The 22,589-nt window shown below is 48.1% G+C and overlaps 3 protein-coding genes across 5 annotated transcripts in view; 2 read left to right on the forward strand and 1 right to left on the reverse strand.

The window, feature by feature from the left end:
• The window catches only part of ARPC2 (actin related protein 2/3 complex subunit 2), a 30,839-nt gene extending 20,556 nt beyond the window's left edge, over window positions 1-10,283 (forward strand). For both annotated transcript variants that reach the window (XM_081262303.1, XM_081262304.1), the window contains exons 8-11: window positions 4,962-5,088; window positions 6,514-6,614; window positions 6,951-7,051; window positions 9,815-10,283. In XM_081262303.1, the coding sequence (XP_081118429.1) occupies window positions 4,962-5,088; window positions 6,514-6,614; window positions 6,951-7,051; window positions 9,815-9,839 (354 nt within the window). In that variant the 3' untranslated portion in view covers window positions 9,840-10,283. The remainder of the gene's footprint in view (window positions 1-4,961; window positions 5,089-6,513; window positions 6,615-6,950; window positions 7,052-9,814) is intronic.
• A 1,632-nt stretch (window positions 10,284-11,915) lies between these two features.
• GPBAR1 (G protein-coupled bile acid receptor 1) lies at window positions 11,916-17,246 on the forward strand. 2 transcript variants are annotated; one of them, XM_081261325.1, is made up of 2 exons: window positions 11,916-11,981; window positions 15,824-17,246. In XM_081261325.1, exon 2 carries the CDS (start codon window positions 15,981-15,983, stop codon window positions 16,971-16,973), a length of 993 nt encoding a protein of 330 aa, XP_081117451.1. In that variant the 5' UTR covers window positions 11,916-11,981; window positions 15,824-15,980; the 3' UTR covers window positions 16,974-17,246. The 2 variants fall into 2 exon arrangements, with proteins under 2 accessions (XP_081117451.1, XP_081117450.1); XM_081261324.1 differs by lacking the exon at window positions 11,916-11,981 and adding an exon at window positions 13,861-14,394.
• Window positions 17,247-17,365: 119 nt separating this feature from the next.
• Window positions 17,366-22,319, reverse strand: AAMP (angio associated migratory cell protein). The gene is made up of 11 exons (XM_081261322.1): window positions 22,108-22,319; window positions 21,493-21,648; window positions 20,651-20,770; window positions 19,978-20,117; window positions 19,583-19,727; window positions 19,324-19,407; window positions 19,111-19,226; window positions 18,869-18,972; window positions 18,641-18,731; window positions 18,283-18,437; window positions 17,366-17,843 (listed from the first exon to the last, which is right to left on the reverse strand). The coding sequence occupies exons 1-11, from the start codon at window positions 22,226-22,228 to the stop codon at window positions 17,768-17,770; spliced, it is 1,308 nt and encodes a 435-aa protein (XP_081117448.1). The 5' UTR covers window positions 22,229-22,319; the 3' UTR covers window positions 17,366-17,767.
• Window positions 22,320-22,589: the final 270 nt, after the last annotated feature.

A 22,589-nucleotide genomic window follows, 5' to 3' on the forward strand; every position in this document is an offset into this window, starting at 1 on the left:
GCAGAATTGACAGGGAAATTTAATGCAGTAACTTAGAATTGGGCTAAATCCAAACTAAGGCACTAATTTTAAAAGCTATGAAGTATATATTTAGACTTGGCTGGGGTTTCCCCCCACACCAATCTTGTTCCATTTTATTCCAGGAAATATCTTAACTTATTTTTATATTTTAAACAGGCCTTATCCTGGAGAGTTTATTGGAGATGTGTTCCTTCGGAGTTTTTGTTTGTTTGTTTGGTTGGTTTTTGTTTTTAATGAATTTAAACTCTTTCCTCAAACTCAAATGGTAGGGTTAGGGGTGCTTACCTAAAAGGAGAAACCGGCTCTGTTGCATTTTTTTAATTGCCATCTTTCCAGTTAGTGACTGTCCATTCTAGTAATGGGGAAAAATTGAGTTCAGAAGCCATCTGTCCTGCCACCCTTTCCAGATTAAGAAGCTGGGGTAATTTTTTGGAAATGTCCATAACAGTGGCCTTTAGCTTAGTTTGTCCCAAAGTAAATTATCTGAATTTTTTTCCCTAGGTCTAGAATTTTAAGTTTCTAGGAAAGAAGAGTAGATGCTCAGTACAAAATATTGTGACTTGGAAATATAGTTCCTGATGGTCACTAATCTGCTTGCTGTGGGCCATTGTGGACTTTCCCCTGCTGGCATGCACCAACAGCCCAGTCAGCACACAAGTCCTGCTTTTGTCACTTACCATGAAGTCTCTGAGGGCTGCTTACTGCCTTTGGGAGAAAGATAGGAATTGTGTTCCCCCACTCACAGGGTTGCCTTGCTACCAAAGTGTGTTGTCTTTGTGGGTGTACCAGCCAAGCCCTGTAGGGAGCCTAGTAGGTGTCAACCTTTCAGACTCATTCCATGAAAAGCAATAGGACCAGCAGTATGCTCCTAGAGAACTAGAATTCTTTTTTTTTTTTTTTTTTTTTTTTTTTTTTTTTTTTGATAATATTTTTTTTTTTTTACATAGAAATCTTTTTTTTTTTTTATTGGTTGTTCACAACATTACAAAGCTCTTAGAATTCTTTTCATATTATAAAATCTTAAAGTCAAGCTACTGAGAAAAGTGAAGTAGAAACCACTAGTTTCTTTATGTTCTGGGACAAGACAGTCTACCTTTTAGGCAGTTCTGAAAGTGTTTTTTGAGGGCACTTTCTATCTATATTTCCTAAAATGAGAACACCATGTCAAAGTCAGTAATTTTGGTAAATATTGCCAATTCTTCTCTTTGAGGGGTTGTACTGTTTTTCCCCAAACCAGCAGTGAATGAGTGCCTATTTCTGCAGTGTGCAGTCAAATTTTTGGATTTCTGCTGCTGATACATTAACAGTGATTACTACTACATCTTCTTACAAGTGAGGTCAAAATCTTTTATGTTTCCAGGCATGATGGTGCATGCCCGTAAACTCAGCAGCTCAGGAGGCTGTGGCAGGAGTATCATAGGTTCAAAGTTAGCCTCAGCAACTTAGCAAAGCTGTAAGCAACTTAGTGAGACCCTGTCTTAAAAATAAATAAAAAGGGCTGGGTGTTTGGCTCAGTGGTTAAACATCCTTGGGTTCTATCACTGGTACCAAAAAAAAAGAAAGAAAGAATTTTTTATGAATTTTTTCTTTTCCTCTGAAGTGACTCTATGTCCTTTGCTCATTTTTCTGTTGAGTCAATATTCTCAATTTCTATATATTTTATATATTTTTTAGTAGTAGATGGACATAGTATCTTTATTTATTTTTATGTGGTGCTAAGGATCAGACCCAGTGCCTCACCATGTAAGGCGGGCGCTCTACCACTGAGCTACAGCCCCAACCCAATTTCTGTATATTCTAGAGAGGTTAGTCCTTCATCTTCATCTGGTAAGAATAGCAGTTATTTTTCTAATTTGTCCAACTACGTTTTGTGGGATTTGTCTTCACATGGTAGTTTGTTTTGTGTAATCAAATTGATCAGTTTTCTTTTTTGGATTCTAGAATTTGAGTCAATGTTAGAAAGCCCTCCCTTCTCTAAGGTTATATTTACCTGAAAGATGGATCTTTTTTTGTAAATGACTGCCATTGATCCCAGGAGGAGTTAAGTCTATGCTTGCCAGGAACCGTGTTGCATAACTATAGTCTCAGCAACTTGGTAGGCTAAGATCAGAGGATTACAAGTCCAAGGCCTCAGAAATTTAGCAAAACCCTATCTAATAAAAGGCCTGGGGATGTAGCTCAGTGGTAAAGGACCCCTGGGTTAGATCCCTAATAAGGGGGTGGGGGACTATGGTTATATCCTGATTTAAGATTTTACATTTATAAATTGCTGTATCTGTTTGGATTTGTTCTGAACTTCCTATGATAAATTATACTTTGTTGAAAGAAAGAAATAGTATCCTTATATTCAAAAGATGCTTTAGTCATAGAGAAAAAAGGAAGGCAGTATGGTTGGTTTACCTGTAATACAGACACTGACGAAGATGGGGGAGTGTTAAGATGGATTTGTTGTTTTTAAGTATAAGAGAGATAATCAAGAAAAAGCAAAGACATCAGATTAAAATGTATTATTTTCCCTACACAGACTAATGAAATGTTGTCGAGTCACCACAAGTTTACGGATTCCCCATCTGTTGTGAATAACATATGATTACCTATGATTTTTGAGACTTTAATATGTAGAGACACTGAATAAACAAGAAAATACAAGCATTTATTGTTCTGTTTGATCCCTTAAGGCTAAAAAGTAGAACCAATAGAAATTAGAAAACTTCCCAATTTTTGTAGATTAAAGGCATTTTCCAAAGAAGGACAATTTCAGAAGCTTTGCTTTGCGAATATTATTTGGGATGATCTTGGCTCCTTCCCTGCTTCCCCAAATATTTTTCCATTGGAGAACAAAATGTGTTGAGGTGGAAACTAACCTGACACAGTTTATAGTCATTTCTTTCCCACAAACTTTCGGAAGCCAGGCAAGGCTTGTTTGGAGGAAGTATCCCAGATTCTGGTTAGTGGGACTCCCTACACATTATCTATCCTTTGCTGAGGACTTTCTAATCAGTGTGTGTTCTTCCTACCTGCAAATGGAAACATGCTTCTTACTCTCTTTATGGTGCAGTGATCCTGTATCAGCTGGGGCAGAAGCACTTTCTTTCCTTCAGCAGGCCTGTGCTGGACAGCTTCTTTGAAGGACAGAGGAATAGAAACAAAGATGAATAAAGCAGGAGCTGTGACTTAAAGAACTCAACCTGGTAGGGAAGCCAGACACATTAATATAAAGTGTCATCATAGAAGTTTTGTAGAAAAGAGATGGCAGCATCAATAAGAGAACAGCCAACTCTCCCTGGCTATTGGAGGTGGCATTATAGAAGAGGTAATAAGCAGCAGCAAAAGAACATAGAAGATCAAATTACTTATGTGACCCTGCTTTCAGTTTCCTAACCTCAGAGACTTTGGAAAGCCTTCAGCTCTGCACTTGTGCCCTGTCTTAAAAGTTTATTCAATGAATGAGGTCGTTTTTTGTTTTTTGGGTTTTTTTGTTTTTTTGTTTTTTTGGTTTTTTTTGCCAGGGTCGAGGTGGGGGGGTTGCTGGGAATTGAACCCAGGGGTTTATACATGCTAGCCAAGCACTATACCACTGAGCTGTACCCCCAGCCTACCCCTACAATTAATTTGAATCATCCTGTGTGTTAGAAAGTTACCAAAGGGATGCCTTCTATCTCTTGTCCATTTACATAGAAATGTATGGACTGTAAAAGTCTGAGGTCTATAAATTAGAAAATAAAAGAAATAGCCTGATTTTTACATCCTCAATCATTTTTTGATAATTTGGTGAGGAAAAATACATTTTATTAAGAGTGATGAGGGGGCTGGGGACGTGGCTCAAGCAGTACCTCGCTCGCCTGGCATGCATGCAGCCCGGATTCGATCCTCAGCACCACATACAAACAAAGATGTTATGTCCACCGATAACTAAAAAATAAATATTAAAAAAAATTCTCTCTCAAAAAAAAAGAGTGATGAGTTCTTGTATAGAATGTTGATATTTTGTTCAGGGCCACTAAGGAGCAAGAATTAAAAATCATGTTATTTCTCATGGTACAAGGTCTTGCTATCTTTCTGAGCACCAAGACAACTCACAGCTCCATTATCATCTGCTCCCAAGAATGGCTTAAATTTGCTCTAGAGTTTTGATTGATGAATTCTAAATGGTGACAGGTTCTAGGAAACCTCAACAAATAGAACTTGGGTAAAGGTCTGGCACCCAAGAGCATGGTATTCCTGAAACTGGAAAAAATGGAGGTGGGGGTCATGGGAGCCCTGGGAAATTTGTTGACTCATGAAGGCTTTCTGTGCATAGATAGGAGGGAGGTAAGACCAACTAAAGCCTGTGTTCACCATGGAGTTTTAAAGACTTCCTTAAAAATCCAACCTTTTTTTACATTTACTCATAAGACAGTAAGGAGCAACAGTACTTATCTTAAATGTAACCAGTGCTTTGCAATTTGTTTAGTGTTAGATATAATTTTATCACCTGTGTTAGTCTAAAATGAGAGAAAGGAGCTGGGATTGGTGCATACATGTGATTGAAGCTTCTCAGGAAGCTAAGGCAAAAGAATGTCAAGTTTGAGACCAGCCTGGGCAACTTGGCAAGAAGCAAGACCCTGTCACAAAAATTTAAAGGGGGAAGGAAAAGCACCACAGTGATAAAGCACCCCTGGGTTTAAAATCCAGTACTGCAAAATAAAAAAGAAGAGGAAAAGGATTAGCAATCTTTTGCATCACATTGGAAGATCTGGCTTGTTAAGTACTTTGTAATCTAGCCCTTTTGAACCTAAAGTGCACTAGAGCAGTCGGCACTGTATGGTTCAGGTCAGGCATAGTTTATTTTTAGCCATCTGCTGGTCCAGGGGGCTACAAAAGTCACACTGCATAGGACACACACCATAGCATAAATTGCTGCTCATCCTACACCAGCTTATCTTGCTTTGTCTCCACAGGAGTTCAAAGAAGGACGTCGAGCCAGCCACACAGCCCCCCAGGTCCTCTTTAGCCACAGGGAACCTCCTCTGGAACTGAAAGATACAGATGCTGCTGTGGGCGACAACATTGGCTACATTACCTTTGGTGAGCTGGGTGTAGGTGCCTCTCATGTGGCCTTCCTGAGTTCACAGCAGAGTGCATAAATCAGAAGAGCCTTGGTTAATGTTTTAAGATAGGCAGAAGCAGGCATATCAACTTGTTCCTGTTGCCACCACTGTGCCCGTGGGAGGGTGTCACGGTGCACTGATTACAGAGTAGGCCAGGTGCTATTTTTGTACAGTAATCATTTCCTTTTTCTTTTTTCTCCTTTTCTTATATATTAAGGCAAAAAGGGTAGCTTCTGATGTCAAGAGTTAGGGACAAAACCACATCAGCTTTGCTAAGCAGTTAAGAGTTCATTGTCATTTGATATTTCTTGGTTTTTTTTTTGTTTGTTTGTTTGTTTGTTTGTTTGTTTGTTTTTTGTTTTTTTGTTTTTTGTTTTTTTTTTTTTTTTTTTTTGCTGCTTAAGCCTGAGCTCAGCTATCATTCATTTATTTTCCTTTCCACTGAAGAAACGAACTCTAGTCTTTTCTCCTTCCAACACTTCAACCTGTGAGCTGGTTCATTCACACACGTACCTAATGCCACTGAAATGTTTTGTAAAGTTTTATTTAATTGACCTTTGAGCTGAAGGTGTACCTGCTTATTGATGAATTTCTTGATTTATCATATTATGTTAAATTAAAGATATATATACTTTCCCCCCATATTATTGTCCTTGAACTTGAGGTGCACCTTAATTTTCATGGTGTTCAGTTTAATTGGCAACATCTCTTTATGGTATATAAGATCTTGGTAAATTTACAGTCATGTACATAGTAGATTCTTTGAAACAGTTACCTCCTAGCCTAATGTCCATTTCCTTTTAGGCCAAGACATTCCTTTTCATTTCAGCAAAACTTTGGGGGTCTTGCTGATACTAAGATCAATGAGTAAAGGAGGTGCAAAAGATAAGAGAATTCCAAAAAGCCCAAGGGAAAGGAGGAACACAGATCTGCAGATGATTGGAGCCCAGCCTGTCAAGAAAGTTCAGATCCTTATATCAAGCAGATCCCACTGATTGGTTTTCTCCAGCAAAAATATAAGATCTTCTCTGGGATCACATTTCACTAAAGTCTTACTTTGTACTTCAGCACGAAGAACTCAGGATAGGCAGGAATTGGTAACCATGTGGCAGTCGGGGAATAGATATCAGCATGTACCATCACAAATTCCAGACCTGGAATGAGTGCTCAGGCCCATGCCCCATGTTCTCCCATGAACTCCCCTGTTTGCACTCATTGGCAGCGCCCCCTGGCTATACTCTTCACCCACTTTGTCACAAGGTCAAAACCCTGCTTGTGATTACTGAAGCAAAGAGACTGAACTCAGGCAGAGAGCATGAAGTTGCCTACAGGCTGCTGATCTCTCCAGTCCTTTGGCATACGTGCTGCGCCCTGATGCCTTGTCTGTTCCCCTCACCCTCAGTGCTGTTCCCTCGCCACACCAACGCTAGTGCTCGAGACAACACCATCAACCTGATCCACACATTCCGGGACTACTTGCACTACCATATCAAGTGCTCTAAGGTGAGGAGGCACCAGCTTCTGGGTCCAGGTTATTGATATGTTTCTTAAGTAGATACTTCCAGGGACTTCAAGAAATCATCCCTTGTGCTAGGCATTGGGGAGTGACTCAGTGGTGGAGGGCTTACCTAGCATGCACAGGGGCCTGGATTTGATCCCAGCACTGAAAAGGCAGAGATGAGTTTGTGTTTATAGAATTGCTCCCCTTTCTGTTTGCTATGTGGCCTGGGTCAGTTTCCCCAGTATATGCTCCCAAATTTTCCCAATGGCTATTCCTAAGGAAAGAGTTGTCTTTCTAGAGCATACCTCTGCTTCAGTACCTGCTGTGTTTGCTCCCAGGCCTATATTCACACTCGTATGCGGGCAAAAACATCTGACTTCCTCAAGGTGCTGAACCGTGCACGCCCAGATGCCGAGAAAAAAGAAATGAAAACAATCACGTAAGTAGGACAGGACTGAACTAACCCAGAAGAAAATAGATACTGATGGCCTGGCCCTGCTGGTGTCTGGGCAGTGCTGCATGTGAGACCAGCAGAACTGGGCTGGGCCTGTAGCTACAAGAGTGAAGGTGGGGTTCACAGAGTTTCACTTCTGAATGGACCAGGAGGGGTTTCCTTGTTTCCACATCTTTGTGAGCTGAAAGAATGGCAGCTAGGAAAAACAAAGGGACCTTTTTACTAAATCACTATTCTCAGTGTATGAGAGTAAGTTGCTTATGGACATTTAGTTGTGTAAAGAGGCCTGGAATCACCCCAAGTGTTCGTTCTCCTGGTCTGCTCAGCAGGAAGGTGGCTGGAAAGGAAGGCCACCTTGGTCAGGGTGGAAGTGATGAACAGAGCTGTGAACAGTGTAGCTCTGTGTGGGAGAGCCCAACCTAGCAAAGGACTTAGAAAACTCAGTCTTTGGACAAGGTGTCAGGTCTTAGTTCTGCCTCTGATAAAATTTGAGTTGTCTTGTTCTCAAGACTGTTTATTCTCCACGTGCACACTCGCTCATGTACTCTCCCTTTTTTTTTTTTTTTGTACCAGGAATTAAACCCAGGGATGCTCAACCATTGAGCCACATCTCCAGCCCTTTTTTGTATTTTTATTTAGAAACAGGGTCTCACTAAGTTGCTTAGGGCCTCAGCCTCCCACGCCACTGGGATTACAGGCCTGGGCCACCATACCCAGTTTATCTGCTGTTTGTGCCCTTGAATTAGAGATGTTAAGGTAAATTAGGCTCCCCTCCCCATCAAGGCCAGTGCACTTGCCAGCACTATTGCTATTAGGAGAAACCTTTGGTGGGTGTGGCATGTAGAGGCACCAAGCTCCTTCCATTGATGTGGAGGCCTCTTCTACCAAGTTAGTTTCTGTTGCCATTTGAAAGGATTCAAGAGCTGTCTGGCTGAATACTGAGCCTCAATCACAGAATGTTAGGTGTTTTCACAAAGCAGTTGAATTCACCTACAACTTTAGACAAAGGCCTTTCTGTATTCTGTGCTGCCACTCAGACCCAAAGGAATGGAAGTCAGCCTGTAGCTGGATCCTCTACTTAGAGTAGCATGTCCAAATGCTATGCCATCTCTAGTCTGCTCTGCAGCTACATAGCATATCCTAAAATGACAATACTAGGAAGAAGGTAGCAGGTGAGAATGTGCCTGGGGACACACATGCTCTTGCTGCCTCTCCTTTCAGAACCTTGTCTCCATCCTGGCATCAGCAGTTCCCTTTGTTTGCTTGCTCTTCAGAGCGCTTTACTCACCCGGCACTACTTTGTTGACCTCCAGTGTGAGGCAGCCAATTGCATGCCACTTTCAGGACTAGGAGAGAGGCAGTTCACTAGAGGCCAGGAGGAGAATTGACATCTAGCTGCAGCCAAAGGGTGGCACATACCTGCTCTGGAGGCTGAGAAGGAGGGTCATTTGAGCCTAGGAGTTCAAGGCCAGCCTGGGCAACATCTTGAGTCTCAAGAAAAGGGCTCAGGGTGGGACAGGGGACCAAGAAAAATAAAAGATTCCAGGTGTAGTGGTGCACACCTGTAATCCTAGCAACTCTGAGACAGAAGGATCACAAGTTCTTAAGACCAGCCTCAGCAACTTAGGGAGACCCTGTCTAAAAAAGTCAGGATATTGAAATAGTTCCAGAGCTGACTGCATCACAATTGCCCTAGTAGTTGTTTGACTACTAAGGCCAGCCCTGCTGGTCTCACATGTAGCAGTGCCTAGCAATAGCTTCCTGTCCTGATGGGAAACCTAGAAAAGGATGAGACTGTGAACATATTTTCCATAAACTTCTATCCGACAACTTAGAGTGGCTGCACTTATTCTACTCTGTGATCTCTTTGACAGAGTTAGGCCCCAAAAAGGAGAAGAGGGAGGGATATAACTGCATTTTCCATGAAAACCAGATTATGTTATTAATGAGGGATAAGAGTTCAGTTGCTCATCCATGGGCAGGAGAAGCCAGGCGCCCCATAAGCAGAGTGGGAGTAGTTTACAGAAGCATGGACAGGTGAAATAAGGTGTTGGTCCTGCTCTGAGAAGTAGGGCCCTGGATCTCAGGTTGACTGAGAATCAGCACCTGTCAATGCTCTGCTTTTTATCTAGGGGGACAGGTAATCAAATATGATTTCATTTGGGAATGGGTGAGACATTTGGACAGGAGACATTGAGAAGAGCACCCTTCTGGGTAAATATGGGTAGAGCTCAGGAACAGAACCAGGCCAGAGTCACTGCATGACAACAGAGCTGTCTTTAACCTTGGAAGGTTTAATGATTGCCTTGACCTGTCTGCCATCTGGTGAGAGATTAAAGAACTGCTCTCTAGGAGTCCTCAAAGGGATCTGCTGAATAGATGAGCCTAAGCTAACTAACTAGTATTGGACAGTTGAGTGTGTTCTGAAGTTCAGGTCCATCTGGGCCATCTAGAAATTGGACAGGTGATTCTCCATCTACTTGATACATTTGGTGTCCTTAAGGGATTAACATAGTCATTACCTGGTACCCCAAAGTATTCAATAGGAAGAAAGATGGTGAAACCATTCTGCAAAAACTGGGTCTTGACCTTGCCCCTGTGGCTCCAGGACCTCTGCCTGAAGAATCACCCTTCCCTCCTCTTGTTTGGTGTCCCTTTGGTATCCTACCCCTACCTAGTCCAGGACTGTGGGGTGGAAGGAAAGGACAGCCAGAAATCATCCTTCACTCTTACTCTCTGCTTTTGGAGGGGGAAGACGTTTTCATCCCGCTAACTCTTGGGAACAGAGGAGGAAATGCTGGTGACCGAAGGCTGGACCGCTTGCTACTGGATAATCGTAGCCCATCGTGTTGCACCTCTCCAGGTTCTTAAGGGATTCTCCCTTTGGGTTCCATTTTGTACGCATTTGGAAAATAATCTGCAGAAACGAGCTGTGCTTGCAAGGACTTCATAGTTCTCAAGAATTTAAAAAAAAAAGAGGAAAAAAAAAAAGAATTCCACTTGATCAACTTAATTCCTTTTCTTTTATCTTCCATCCCTCACTCCCCTTCCCTCCCACCCTCTTTTCCAAGCTGTTTCGCTTTGCAATATGTTATTGGTAATGAGTTGCAGGATAATGCAATCCTAACTTGTTTTCTCCTAAATATTTGAGTTCAAAACTCCTGTATCTAAAGAAATACGGTTGGGGACATTAATAAAGAAAATCTTTCTATCTTAATTGAGAATTTGCTGGGTTTCTGGACTGGTGAGTCCAAAAGAGAAGAGGAGAGAAGAAGGGCAGACCTGAGCTGAGAAACCTTAGATTCAGGAGCCCACTTGGGTTCAACCCGCAGCACCAAAATATATATATGGAATAGTATATAGACGGCTCAGTTAGGGGCCACATCCATTCAGTATTGATTTGGAGCCATGTTTTTGTTGCACTCCTACCTGGATGGGAGTGGAGGGGTATCTTTTTACTGAGTCACAGTCAAGTAGTTAGAGTCCCAGATTGCAGGTTGTTTTTTACTTCATTTACGTGGTTTCCAAGGAGCTCCAGGTTCCCTGGCCACCTGCTTCTGGCAGGTGGAAAATGAGGCTAAATATAAATAAATATACTGGGAGAAGTATTGGGCCCCGATCACTATTTAAGTGGGTTTCAAGGCTGATTTTGACTAGCACCAGTTGTGTTCTCGCTGGCTTCAGCATCAGTCCCTGGTAAGTTGGAACTCACTGTTTTCTTGCTAATAGAATCAGATTGTTCTGAAGTACTACAGGTGGCAAAACCAGGTTATTTAGAAAATATAAAGTTAGGAGAATAAAAAGCATTAAACATTCTTTACAGTAGTAAATCCTAAAGAATATCTAAGTCCAAGATGCTTTGTCAGCATAAAAACCCGTGCTGGTGCAAACCCCCTACCAGGTCTGTCCCTTTCTCTTTACCTATTTCCAAGACATCCTTGACCTTGGTGTGGAAGGAGTCTCAAGATTCTTGCTCCTCTGTGGGCAAAGAGACCCACCGTGACTTTACTCAAGGCCCATAGGACTATGGGAGGGGAACATCTCATGATGGGGACCAAGCACACTGAGGAATGTGATGTGGTTAGGATTATTATTAACTGGATCACCTGCCCTGAGGGCCCACACCTGGGAGTTTTACACGTCTTTGGATTTGAGCTGCACAGATATGAAACAGGGTTTTGAAGAAACTAGTTCAAATCCAAGTTCCACCTCTGAAGAGTTCTGTGACAAAACCCTAGTTGTGTCATTAGTTGGATGTAATGCCATCTACTCCACAGACTGCTTAAAGAAAAAAGATAAATGTTTGTCACATCATGGGAATCTATAATATCTGTGTGTGTTTTGGTTTGGGATTTTGGCACTGCCAGGCATCATCAATCCCAAGACCTCATGCATTGTAAACAAGCACATTCCTACTAGGCTACACCTCCTGCCATGTAATTATAACTTAAATGCAACTTAATTTTAGTTTCCTTTATGTATTCAAAGGGATTATTGGAGAGTCAAAGTTCAATATAAGACAAACCTTATTCAAGTCCTGGGGTTTTTCCAGGCCTCCCTCTATGATAGTTGTACTTGTGCCTGCTTGCATGGCCCTTATTGTGGAGTTGGGTGGGAGTTGAGCCAGCCAGGACAGTGGGAATCTCTGTACTTGGATGAAGTGGAACCTGAGCAGGAAAGGAAAAAATCCTGACTATTGCAGCAAACTCCTGTGGCAGCTGATACAGGGCAGTTGCCATTCAGATGGCCCATCCCATTGTACCCTTGATCCAACAGCTGCAGCTGGGTCTGCTGTGGTGATGAGTGTGAGGCCAACCAATGCCACCCTCTTCTGGGGATTGCTGCACACTAGACTTCCTGTGACTTCTAGTGTATCTATCCAGACAGCTGTCCCAGATCTGAAGAATCTGACCAGGTTTGTTTGGCCACAGTGGGGATCAAACCCATGGCTTCCCACAAGCTAGGCTAGTGTCTACCACTGAGCCACAGCCCAGTCCTATCTTGCCATTTAGACCTAACAAAAAGGACAGGATTTCTGCCCAAACAGCTGACCAACAGCTTCCTAGATCCTGGCCAGTCTCTGGTAAGAGTGGATGAGCTCTACCCAGGGAAGTGGGAAATGTTGAAGCAGCAGCTGGAGGTCACCCAGGGTCCACAAGGCCTCATGTACTGCACCCACTGATTCCCAGACATTGTGGGTCAGCAGAGGAATTCAAATACCTAAAAGAGATGGTAGTGGACAGAGAAGGCCCAGAAGGCTTCTGGGCCAGAGTCAGTCACCCTGACACATGCTGTATGTCAAGAGAGCAGGTCCTGGCACAACCAGCCAGATGGAGCATCTGGAAACTTGCACCAGAGCCCTCTGGGCAAACAGGAGAAGCCTGAGCATGAGTCAGTCCCAAGGCTTGACGGGAACAGAGAAGAACCAGAGGATCTGATAAGGAAGGAGCAGGCTGAGTGGGGGACAGAACACAGGCTCCCACCCGCCTGAGTTGTACCCCTCACACGTCATGCCACACACAGTGTTTAGACAGAGCAGTGAAGAAGAAACACAGACATCCTAGGTCCTGTGGGGAGGAGGCCAGGGCTGGGAACAGAAGGCAGTCTGTTTATTCCTGGCGGCCCCAAATCCAAGGGGCCCTGCAACCATTTCTGTCCAGATCCTAGGCTGAACTCTCCAGAGCCCGGGATCTCTGCCCAGCCCTGCCAGATAGCATGGATCTGAGGACCTTGTGGAGAATGGGTTTGAAGCTGGCTGTTCTCTTCCTATTATGTCCCAAAAGAAGTCCCACCTTGCAAGACCCTGAATGGCAAGCAGAGCCAGTCTCCAAGAGCATGGAAGTCCCCTTGCTCTCTGCTGTGCTCTTCAGATTGTTCCTCAGGTCTCGCCAAGAGCCTTCTTGCTGTGGTTGCAGCTTTTTCCTTCCTGTTCCAGTTTTAAGGGAGTGTGGCTGGGCCCCTCTCCTCCCTCACCCCAAAGCCACACTTAATAGAAGGTGGAAATCAGGCACCATACCTCTTGGCTTTTCTGCCTTCCCTCTCACCGAGTTTCCTCAGTTTCTCTGTGCAGAAAGTGTCATTCCCTTGCTTTTCATAGGTCCCCTATCTGCCTTTCTCAGCAGAGTCCTAAAGGGTACAGGTGCAGAAAAGGGCAGAAGGCCTAATAATGTTAATGACTGTCCTTCATTGGGTGCTATCTACCAACTGCTGGTCTGTTTCACATGATCTTAGTCCCGTAAGGGGTGTGTATAATTAGGAGTTCCATTTTTCAGATAAGGAAACCAAGGCAAGAGAACTTTAGCAATCCACCAAAGTTTTGGCCCAAGCTGGAAAAAAGTAGAATCGCACAGCCAACTCTCATTCCAGCCCAGTCTCATTCCTCTACCCCTGACCTACATCCCCAGCCCTTTTTATTTTCTGTTTTCATACAGGGTCTCCCTAAGTTGCCCAGGTTGGCTCAAACTTGTGATCCTATGTCAGCCATGAAGTGCCTGGCATTACAAGTGTGTGCCACCATGCCCTGAGGGCTCACACCTCTTAGAGATCATCATGGCGAGGAAGGATAACAGTCATTTGTTGAGATGACACCTCCCTCGTCTCTCCCTTTAGCATCAAGCACTCGGGTATCTCTGGTTGCTTCTTGGCCCATGATATTCCCCACAGTAACCCCAAAAGGTGGTCTTATAAACTAAAAGGCCCTTCAATTGATGGGATGGGGGACTGAAGATCCCAACCACTGCCACCATCTCTCTCACACACACATACACTACCCTTGGGTGTGCTGGCAGGAATATGGGAGCTGTCTGTGCACTTGCCTGGCTGGCTGCCTCAGATTTAAGGATCATAAAATATAGCTGTACTAGCTGATGTAGGAGGTGGGTAGGGGTAGGCAGTCATTACCATTCATTAACTGAATGAGTGAGGCAGTGACAGGCAAGGCTCCCAGCTAGGGAGACCACCATCTAAGTAGGGGAACTTAGGTGGCACCATATGGCCTGTAGCCAGGGAGAGGGTCACTGGTACTGGAGGATAAGGAGGGGAGACAAGGAGCCAAAAGGGAGGCCTCTCGGTGGCTCCAGCTCAGAATGTGCCAGGTCCCACCCCCAGAGGCGGGGCCAGGGCTGGGCCCGCCCGCCACAGCTCTGGGAACCCGGGCAGTGTAGAGCCTGGACGGGGAGCTGGGGCTCTACTGCCCCAGAGTGGATGCACCATGCACTCGCCGGCCAGGACACCAGACTTGGTCCCAAGCCCTGAAAGGCTAGCTGCTGTGACTCCCTGACACTCAGGAAAGCCCAGGCTGGTGAGCAACACCTGTCCACAGCCACCATGTGAGTACCTGCGCCCCTCCCGCCAGTGTCCCAGGCCCAGATCCTGAAAAGGCCACTGCACTGACCCAGGCCACAGATCTTCCAGGGTATGTGGTGGCCCAGTGTGTACCCTGCTCTGGGACATTACTCCTGGGGGGCTGATCCTTGCCTTTCTTGCTGCTTCAAGGATCATAAAATATAGCTGTACTAGCTGATGTAGGATCATAAAATATAGCTTTGGTGTAGGTGGGGTGGGGGACTCACTAAGAATAGTGCTAGGAACTCCAGTTCAGACCAAGTCTTATGGGGTTTAATAATGTTGATGGTGTAAGGAGGAAGGAGAACAGAAACTGGGGGAATCGCTGAAAAGGGAAGGATGTCTGGGTGGGAGGCACTGGGAGGAGATTCAGTAAGAGGAAACAGGAGTGGCTGGGGAGGACGGGGTAATGCCCTTGCCAAAGGTGTAAGGTACTGGGTTCGATCCTCAGCACCACATAAATAAAATAAAGATATTGTGTACATCTACAAAAAAAAAAAAAAAATGGTAACTGGAGGTAAGGGAAGGGAAAAGGGCACTTGCCTAGGGGTAAGGTGGGAAGGGAAGGCAAGAAGGCAACACTGTGCTCAGGGTGGCCTTGAGGCCAATTCTGACCCAGGATGGAGGGAAGGGAGGGAGGAATCCCTTCCTTATTGACTTTGATCCTAGCAACAGCAGCTGCTTCCCTGTTGACAGAAGCAGGAGCTCCCACAGGACCCAGGACCCCTCCCTCTGGCCCCAGCATGTGGCCATGGGGCTGAAACCTGGATAGAAAGTTAAGGGAAGGACAGAGAGGCCAGGCCCTGCCCACCAGCCCCTCCTCCCTGTCCGCTTTAGCATCTGAAGCACAGGGGTCCTCACTCTGCTTGCTGGCATCTCCACGCTCAAAGCCAAGCATGCATCCCCTCCCCCGCCCTTTCCTCCAGTTCCCCGGAAGAGCCTGTTGCTATCATGCAGTGGATGAGTTTATGGACTGGAAGTCCTACCCGGAGGCTGCTCACTGAGCTGTACCAGACTGCAAGGGTGCAGGGGGTGGAGGTGCAAGGACAGAGCACCCCACTGTGCCCCAGGCTTGGGGAGCAAGAGACCACTCCACACCGGCCAGACCCTGTCATTTCTTTGGGCTCAGAGCCTCATTGGGTGGGGCAGAGGCTGGACAAAATTATTTGGATGGGTCTGCTTTTCAATCTAAATAAGCATAAACACAGCTGCCCAGAGCCCAGGCAGATGACCGAAATGGGCAATGCTGCCTGTTGGAGACTGGTCAACTGCCTGAAAGGCAGCCACTGCCCTGCTACCATACAGGAAATGTGTCACCATACCTCGTTTTTGCAGAGAAACCCAAAATATGAATTCTTGTATATAATTTTAAAAATTGGCAACTAATTCCAAAAAATGTGTATCGGCACACAGGATACGGCCCACAGTCTGGGTCTGCAGCCTCTGGATTACTGTGCAGTCCCCACCAGAAGGACAGTGACCTGAAGCCCCGCGCTAACTCTGGCCACGCCCCTCCTCCATCCAGGCATGCCAGTTGCTGCTCCAGACCTCCCCCATTCCAAGGCCCAAGATGACACCCAACAGCACTGGGGAGGTGGCCATCCCCATCCCCATGGTGGCTATGGGGCTCTCCCTGACCCTGGCAAGCCTCATTGTGGCCGCCAACCTTCTTCTGGCACTGGGCATCGCCCGAGATCACCGCCTGCGCAGCCCCCCTGCTGGCTGCTTCTTCCTGAGCCTGCTGCTGGCTGGGATGCTCACAGGGCTGGCACTGCCCACACTGCCAGTGCTATGGAACCAAAGCCGCAGGGGTTATTGGTCCTGCCTCCTCCTCTACTTGGCTCCCAACTTCTCCTTCCTCTCTCTGCTGGCCAATCTGCTGCTGGTACATGGAGAGCGCTACAGGGCAGTGCTGCGGCCACTCCAGCCTCAAGGGAGCACTCGGCTGGCCCTGCTCCTCACATGGACTGGTCCCCTGCTCTTTGCCAGTCTGCCGGCTCTGGGGTGGAACCACTGGAGCCCCAATGCCAACTGTAGCTCCCAGGCTGTGTTCCCAGCTCCCTACCTCTACATTGAAATCTTTGGGCTCCTGCTGCCTGCTGTGGGGGCTGCTGCCCTTCTCTCTGCGCGAGTATTAGTCACTGCCCACCGCCAGCTACAGGACATCCGCCGGCTGGAACGGGCAGTGTGTCGTGATGCACCCTCTGCCCTGGCCCGCACCCTCACCTGGAGGCAGGCCAAGGCACAAGCTGGAGCCACACTGCTATTTGGGCTATGCTGGGGACCCTATGTGGCCACCTTGCTCCTGTCGGTCCTGGCCTATGAGCAGCGCCCACCACTAGGGCCTGGAACTCTGTTATCCCTCCTCTCACTGGGCAGTGCCAGTGCAGCAGCTGTGCCTGTGGCCATGGGTCTGGGTGATCAGCGCTACACGGCCCCCTGGAGGGCAGCCACGCAAAGGTGGCTGCGGGTGCTGTGGGGAAGAACCTCCAGGGACAGTCCTGGTCCCAGCATGGCCTACCACACCAGCAGCCAAAGCATCATTGACTTGGACTTGAACTAGGGGAAGGGCCGCAGCTGTCTCCTAGAAGCATCTGTCCATCTCAGCCATCAAATCCCTTTCCATATGTCCCCTCTTCTCTGGAACAGAAATCATTCCCCTGTTGGATCCCCACCCTGGGGGAATAAAGCTCCTCTGGCCACTTATAGTGATCTCACTCCTTACCTCAAGAGGGTGGCTGGTGGAACAGTCACAGAAAGAACCTCAAGACAGATGTGTGCCAGGGAGACTCCACTCCAGACAAGCACGTAATTGTCAGTGTGAACAAACCACGGCCCCGGAGAGGCTGGGCTGGCACTCTCAACATCCAGCAGTTTGGGAGAGCCTCCCATTGACATGGCCTTCACCAGTTCCTCCTTGTATCCAGCCACCACAAAACCTTCACAGACACTGCCTCTGGGAAGTATATTTTATTTACATTTTTAAAATCTGTTAACTAGTATCTCTTCCTCCTTTCCACCCCCAAAGACTTGGGAAGGGAAAGAACGGGAACCTCAAAGACCTACTCCCCACATACAAATACACACCCATGGCTCACACCAGCAAATGAAAGTGAAAGAGAAAGAGGCCTGTCCCTCCCGCTGAAGGGCCCCTAGGTCTGGGTGAGGAGAAGGGAGGGGGCCCGAGGGCGGGGTCTCAAGGAGAAGAAAAGGACAGAGGGAGGCAGGTCAGATAAAGGGGTTGGGAAGCAATCGAGCCCCCCCTCCTTTTCCCTCTGTACCCTGCGCCTCACAGGGCGAGGGGGGGTCTCCCTTCATCCCCCTCAACACCAGACACCAAGTCAGAGGCCACAGCCATTAACGGTCAGGTCTCTGGACACAAAATACTTTCGCTTTGTGATCTCCTGACGTCGTCACCACCAGGGAGGCATCTCTGTGAACAGAAAGCACAGGGTTGAAGGGACTAAGGCCCTGGGTCAAGCTCCAGCAGCACACTCTGATTCTGGGTCCCTAATAACTAGTGCCACGCTGACCATCAACCCTCCACGCAAATAGCAGAGCGGGCTGGAGAGGCAGTCCCCCTGGCATGGGAGCACAGAGCTGAGGGGGATGGAGCATCAGTCTCGGCCTCTCCACTCATGACCAAGAGGCGATACCCGGGCAGATCACTGCCGACCACTGGTGTAAGACTTGTTAAAAGATGACTCCCAGGGCTGGAAACTCTCAGGCTTCCCAGTACTGCTGCCTCACAGGCTGCAACCAAGCCTTGGGTCTCATTGCCCCCTTCTTGGAAATCCCTTCCATACCCCAAGACCCCATGCTAGTGCCACTTTCCAAATATAGCGGTCCCAGCCCTTTCCCACTTCACGTACTTGCTGAGAGCAAAGTCCAGGATCTCAGCCGTGTGGCCCCGGTAGTCGGTCAGCAGGCGGCCTGTCCGGGCATCCCAGAGGCGCACGACACCATCCAGGCTGCAGGTGTACACCACAGCCGTGCCTGCCTCCCATAGCAGCTGCACGATGCCCGACTGCCCCAGGACACAGAGCAAGGTGGCAGATGTGTCAGATACCGGGGATGGGAGAAGAAAGACATCTGTTCCCAACTCTCAGTGAGGGAGGTTCACAGTGAAGGAGAGGGTAGGAGCCAGGTTTGGGGTGGCGCTCCCAGAGGCCAGGGCTTCTCTGTGACCATGACCACAGCCCACCAGCAACCCAGCTCCAACTACCCTACCTGGTGCTGACACTGGTGCCTGAGGGTCTGGGTAGACAGGTCATAGATGGCCAAGGTTCCATCCAGGTAACCAACAGCTGCCAGCGGCATCCTGGGCAGTGGAGCACCAGGAAGCTTGTGAGACCCTGGACTCATACCCACTCTTCTCCCTGGTCCCCCTGCCCAGCCCCCCACAGGCCTCCCCCCAGTCCCTCTCATCTCCAGGCCAAGGCTCAGGCTCACACTCACACACTGCAGAAGCCCAAGGACTCCACTGAATTGGATTCACTCTCCTCCCCTTCTCCCAGGTTGGGCTGGGAGGCCACAGTCTCAGGTCTGAAAACACCCACCACCTATCAGCCAGAGGAGATGATCAGAGGAGGCCTGGACCCTCAGTCCCCAACAGACAGCAGCAGAGTGAGGAACAAGAAAGGAAAGGCAGAAGACTTGGGAAAACAAGAGGCCCCCAGCCAGGCTCCAGGTCCGCTCACCTTGCCGGTGGTGGCACTGACCAGTTTGGCCTGGCAGTCCACAGAGCCAGTCAGGATCAGGCTGCCATCCTGGTTGGCAGCAACACAGGTCAAAGGGCCCTGGTGACCCTCAGTCCCTAGGAAGAAGCAGGGGACAAGATAGGCTCAGTCCTGCCCTGATTCTCAGCCTTCTCCCATGAAGGCCCAGTTTAACACTTCCCCCACCTCTGGTACCTTTTAATACATGGATGGGGTTTCCCTGTTTCAGGTCCCAAATCCTAATGGTGCCATCTTCATAGCCTACCACAGCTCTCTTTCCTAAAGGATCAGACGCACCAATGAAAAGAGAATAGAGGGCACATTCACACACTAAGCAAGGGGGTGGAGGAGGAGACGAGAAAGGGCAGAGCTGGGGCCCAGAGGGAGCTCAGGGAAGGGCATAACCTGGGATCCCCCTCTACACCCAGGAGAACACGCAAGGCAGTACTCTCACCATCAGGGAGGACACGACCACAGGTGGCTGGGCAGTTGGGGCCCTGGAAGGTCTTGCAGTCACCATTCGGGACCTTCCACATCCAGGTGTTGCCATCAGCTGTGCCTGCCAGTAGGACAGGTGCCCGAGGATGCCACTCCATCCACTAGGCAGAAAGAAGGATCAGCAGGGAGGCCCATTATACCAGCCCACCTAAGGAACCTGTCCCTTAAGTCCCACTGAAAGTTTTCCTGCTTCTGGGGTCAGTGGGAACTTTCAAGTCAACAGGTATATTTGCTATAACTTTGGGTACACTGGCTCAGAGCAGGCTTGTCCACTGGAGGTAAGACAGGCCCCCAAATCTCTTGTCCCAACCTGTGGTTCCACAGAGTTGGATCCCACTCTGAAGAAATTACCTCCAGATCTCCTGCTTCGAAGGACCAGACCTCCTCCTTTGTGTCCACCTGCCAGACTTTCAACAGACCACTCATGTCCCCTGTGGCCACTAAGGTAGAGTCATGGCTGAAACCAGCACAAGTCACAGAGTCTTTATGGCCTGCCAAGAAAAGTGGGCAGGAAAAGAAGAAAATTTAGGGTACTTAAGTGCTGGGGACACATGACCCAGCTCCCTTGCCCCCTGAATGACCTACTAGGGAAAAAAGCAGGCAGTCTCCACCAAAACAAGTGGCCAAACACTGCAGCTCTAGGAACTAACACCTCCAGGTCTCCCCAGTAGAGATATCGCTGGTCCCTACTCAACCAAGTGGAGCCTGAGCTTCCTTTGCCTTGTCCCTCTGTTCCCTCTACACATCTGCCTGAAATCCCCACATCCTTTTCCCACTTACTCCTATGCCAGTGTTACTTCCTCTCAGGCCTTTCCTAAACTCTGTTGGCCAATTAGCATCTCCTGCCCCTAAGCCTACAACAGACTATGTTGTTATTCTTCTTTGTGTTCCTGGGACCCAGCCCAGAGCTGATACAAAACAAAGGTCAACAGATGGCTCTTAGATGCTCAACCACTGCAGATCACCCCCAAAAGATCTCCAAAGGAACACGACCTCCCCCAGGCCTCCACTCCAGCCCCCTCACCTGCACACTCAAAGAGTAGCTCCCCATCACTGAGCCTCCAGACAAAGGCTTTGTCATCTTCACCCCCTGTCACTGCCAAGGTGTTAGTCTTGGGATCCAGACTCACACAAAACACGGATGCTGTCCCAAAAGATAATCCACAGGTGAGGGGATGGGGCTCCCACCTAGAGTTCTGTCCTTTAGAACCTTTAGGAAGCCCACCCTCTTTCACCCAAAGCAATATGTCTTCTCTCCTGGAAAAAAAAAAAAAGGTGCATTCAAATTCTTCTAAGTTGTAAGCAGTAAGTTGTTAGAGAAATCATTCCCCAACCTGCTGAGCTCCAAGTCTTTCTCCAGGGCAGATTCATACTGTTCTATTCCCCTCACCACCCCCCACTGAAACTGTGGACAGTACAGGGCTTACAATTCTCAGCATGGGATGCCACCAGGCTGGGTATGAATACAGTGAAGAGAGCATCGTATTATTAGCTTCTTAGTTGAGCTGTTATTGAACAGATTATATAAAATGTGCTCAAAAAGATACATTTTTCAGCATAAATTACCTCTAATTTCCATTCAGGTTACGTTCATTAACTTCCACCAGAGGCTAACTTTTTAAGAGAAAACTTAAGGCCAGAGAAGTTATTGAAGGTGACAAATTGGTAAAAAGGAGAGGTAGGACTTAAACCCAGGTGACTCAATTGACTCCAGTGCCATTCTCTCTGATCCCTACCTGTGAACTCCTGCAGGACAAGGCCAACAGCTTTACCAACTTGTCTTTCATAACGCTCTGTAGGCAGCAAATGTGCAATGCTCAAATGCCCACCTGGACTAATTTAAAGAGGATCTCCTCAGAGGCCTACCTGAGTGCAAGGCAAAGGTGACCTCACTATCATCGGGGCCCTCCATACTGCTGACCACTCCTTCCTGAGGTTCCAGGACCCAGCCCTCCTCGTTGCCCTCTTCCTCTTCTTCTTCCTCCTCAAAGTCCACATCTTCCATCTCTTGGGCCAGATCATCTGTTTTGGGAAGAGTGTTAAAAGATGAGGCTCAGGAGGCGTTAAGAGGGATGGGAATAAGCATGAGAAGGCCGAGGCTGGGGTAGGTCATGTGGCCACAGGGTAGGGTGAAGTCAGACCGCTGGGGTGTAGCGGGGGCTAAGGGGCAGGAGGAGGGGGCTGTGAGGCGGAGCATACGAAGCAAGGTCTGAGGACCCTGGGTTGGCCGGCAACCGTGTGGGAAGAGAGGACCGAGGGCATGATGGGAAGGGGGTGTGTGAGGGGAAGGGCTAGGGGAGGCGTCAGGGAACCCCCACCCCGCCAGGCCTGACAACTAAGTGTGGGGGCAGGGAAAGGGACAGGGAGAGGAATGTCGGTAGGAATGACCGGTAGGGTGAAGAGGGGAGCGGGGAGAAGCAAGGGTCAGAGGCCAGGGGTTAGCGCCTCCTGTCCCATGGCCTGAGCACAGGCAGTTCTCACCCGGGTCCGGCGGGCCAGGATCCAGTTCTACCACCTCGATAATCTCTTCATCACCATGGAAGCTTAGGGTCTCCAGCGGGGGGGTGTCAGCGGCGGCCCCGCTTTCTGATTCGGACTCCATGCGGCGCAGGCGGCCGATCCACTTCTCTGGGCCCAAACGCCTCCCAGAGTCAGCTCTGCGCGGCGACGCGGAACTCGAGCCCCTCCTCCCGGGAGGAAGTAGGCGTAGGCGACTCCCGGGCAGGAAGAGCGAAGGCGGCCTGGCCAATAGCAACGGGGGCTGACTGGTTGAACCACCAATCACAAGGCAGAGTTGGAAAAGGGGCTGAGGCGTGGCGGGGAGAACCCAAACTCCGCCCGGCCTGACTCCGCCCCCAACAGGAGGGAAACAAGCGAGCGTGCGCGCCTCCGGGGTCTCCTGGGAAGAGTAGTTCTCCGGAGTCCGCTCTGCGGGCTTCTGGGAGATGTAGTTTCTGATCTGT

Source organism: Spermophilus citellus, assembly GCF_964194105.1.
Source record: "Spermophilus citellus genome assembly, chromosome: 11".
Classification (NCBI taxonomy): domain Eukaryota; kingdom Metazoa; phylum Chordata; class Mammalia; order Rodentia; family Sciuridae; genus Spermophilus; species Spermophilus citellus.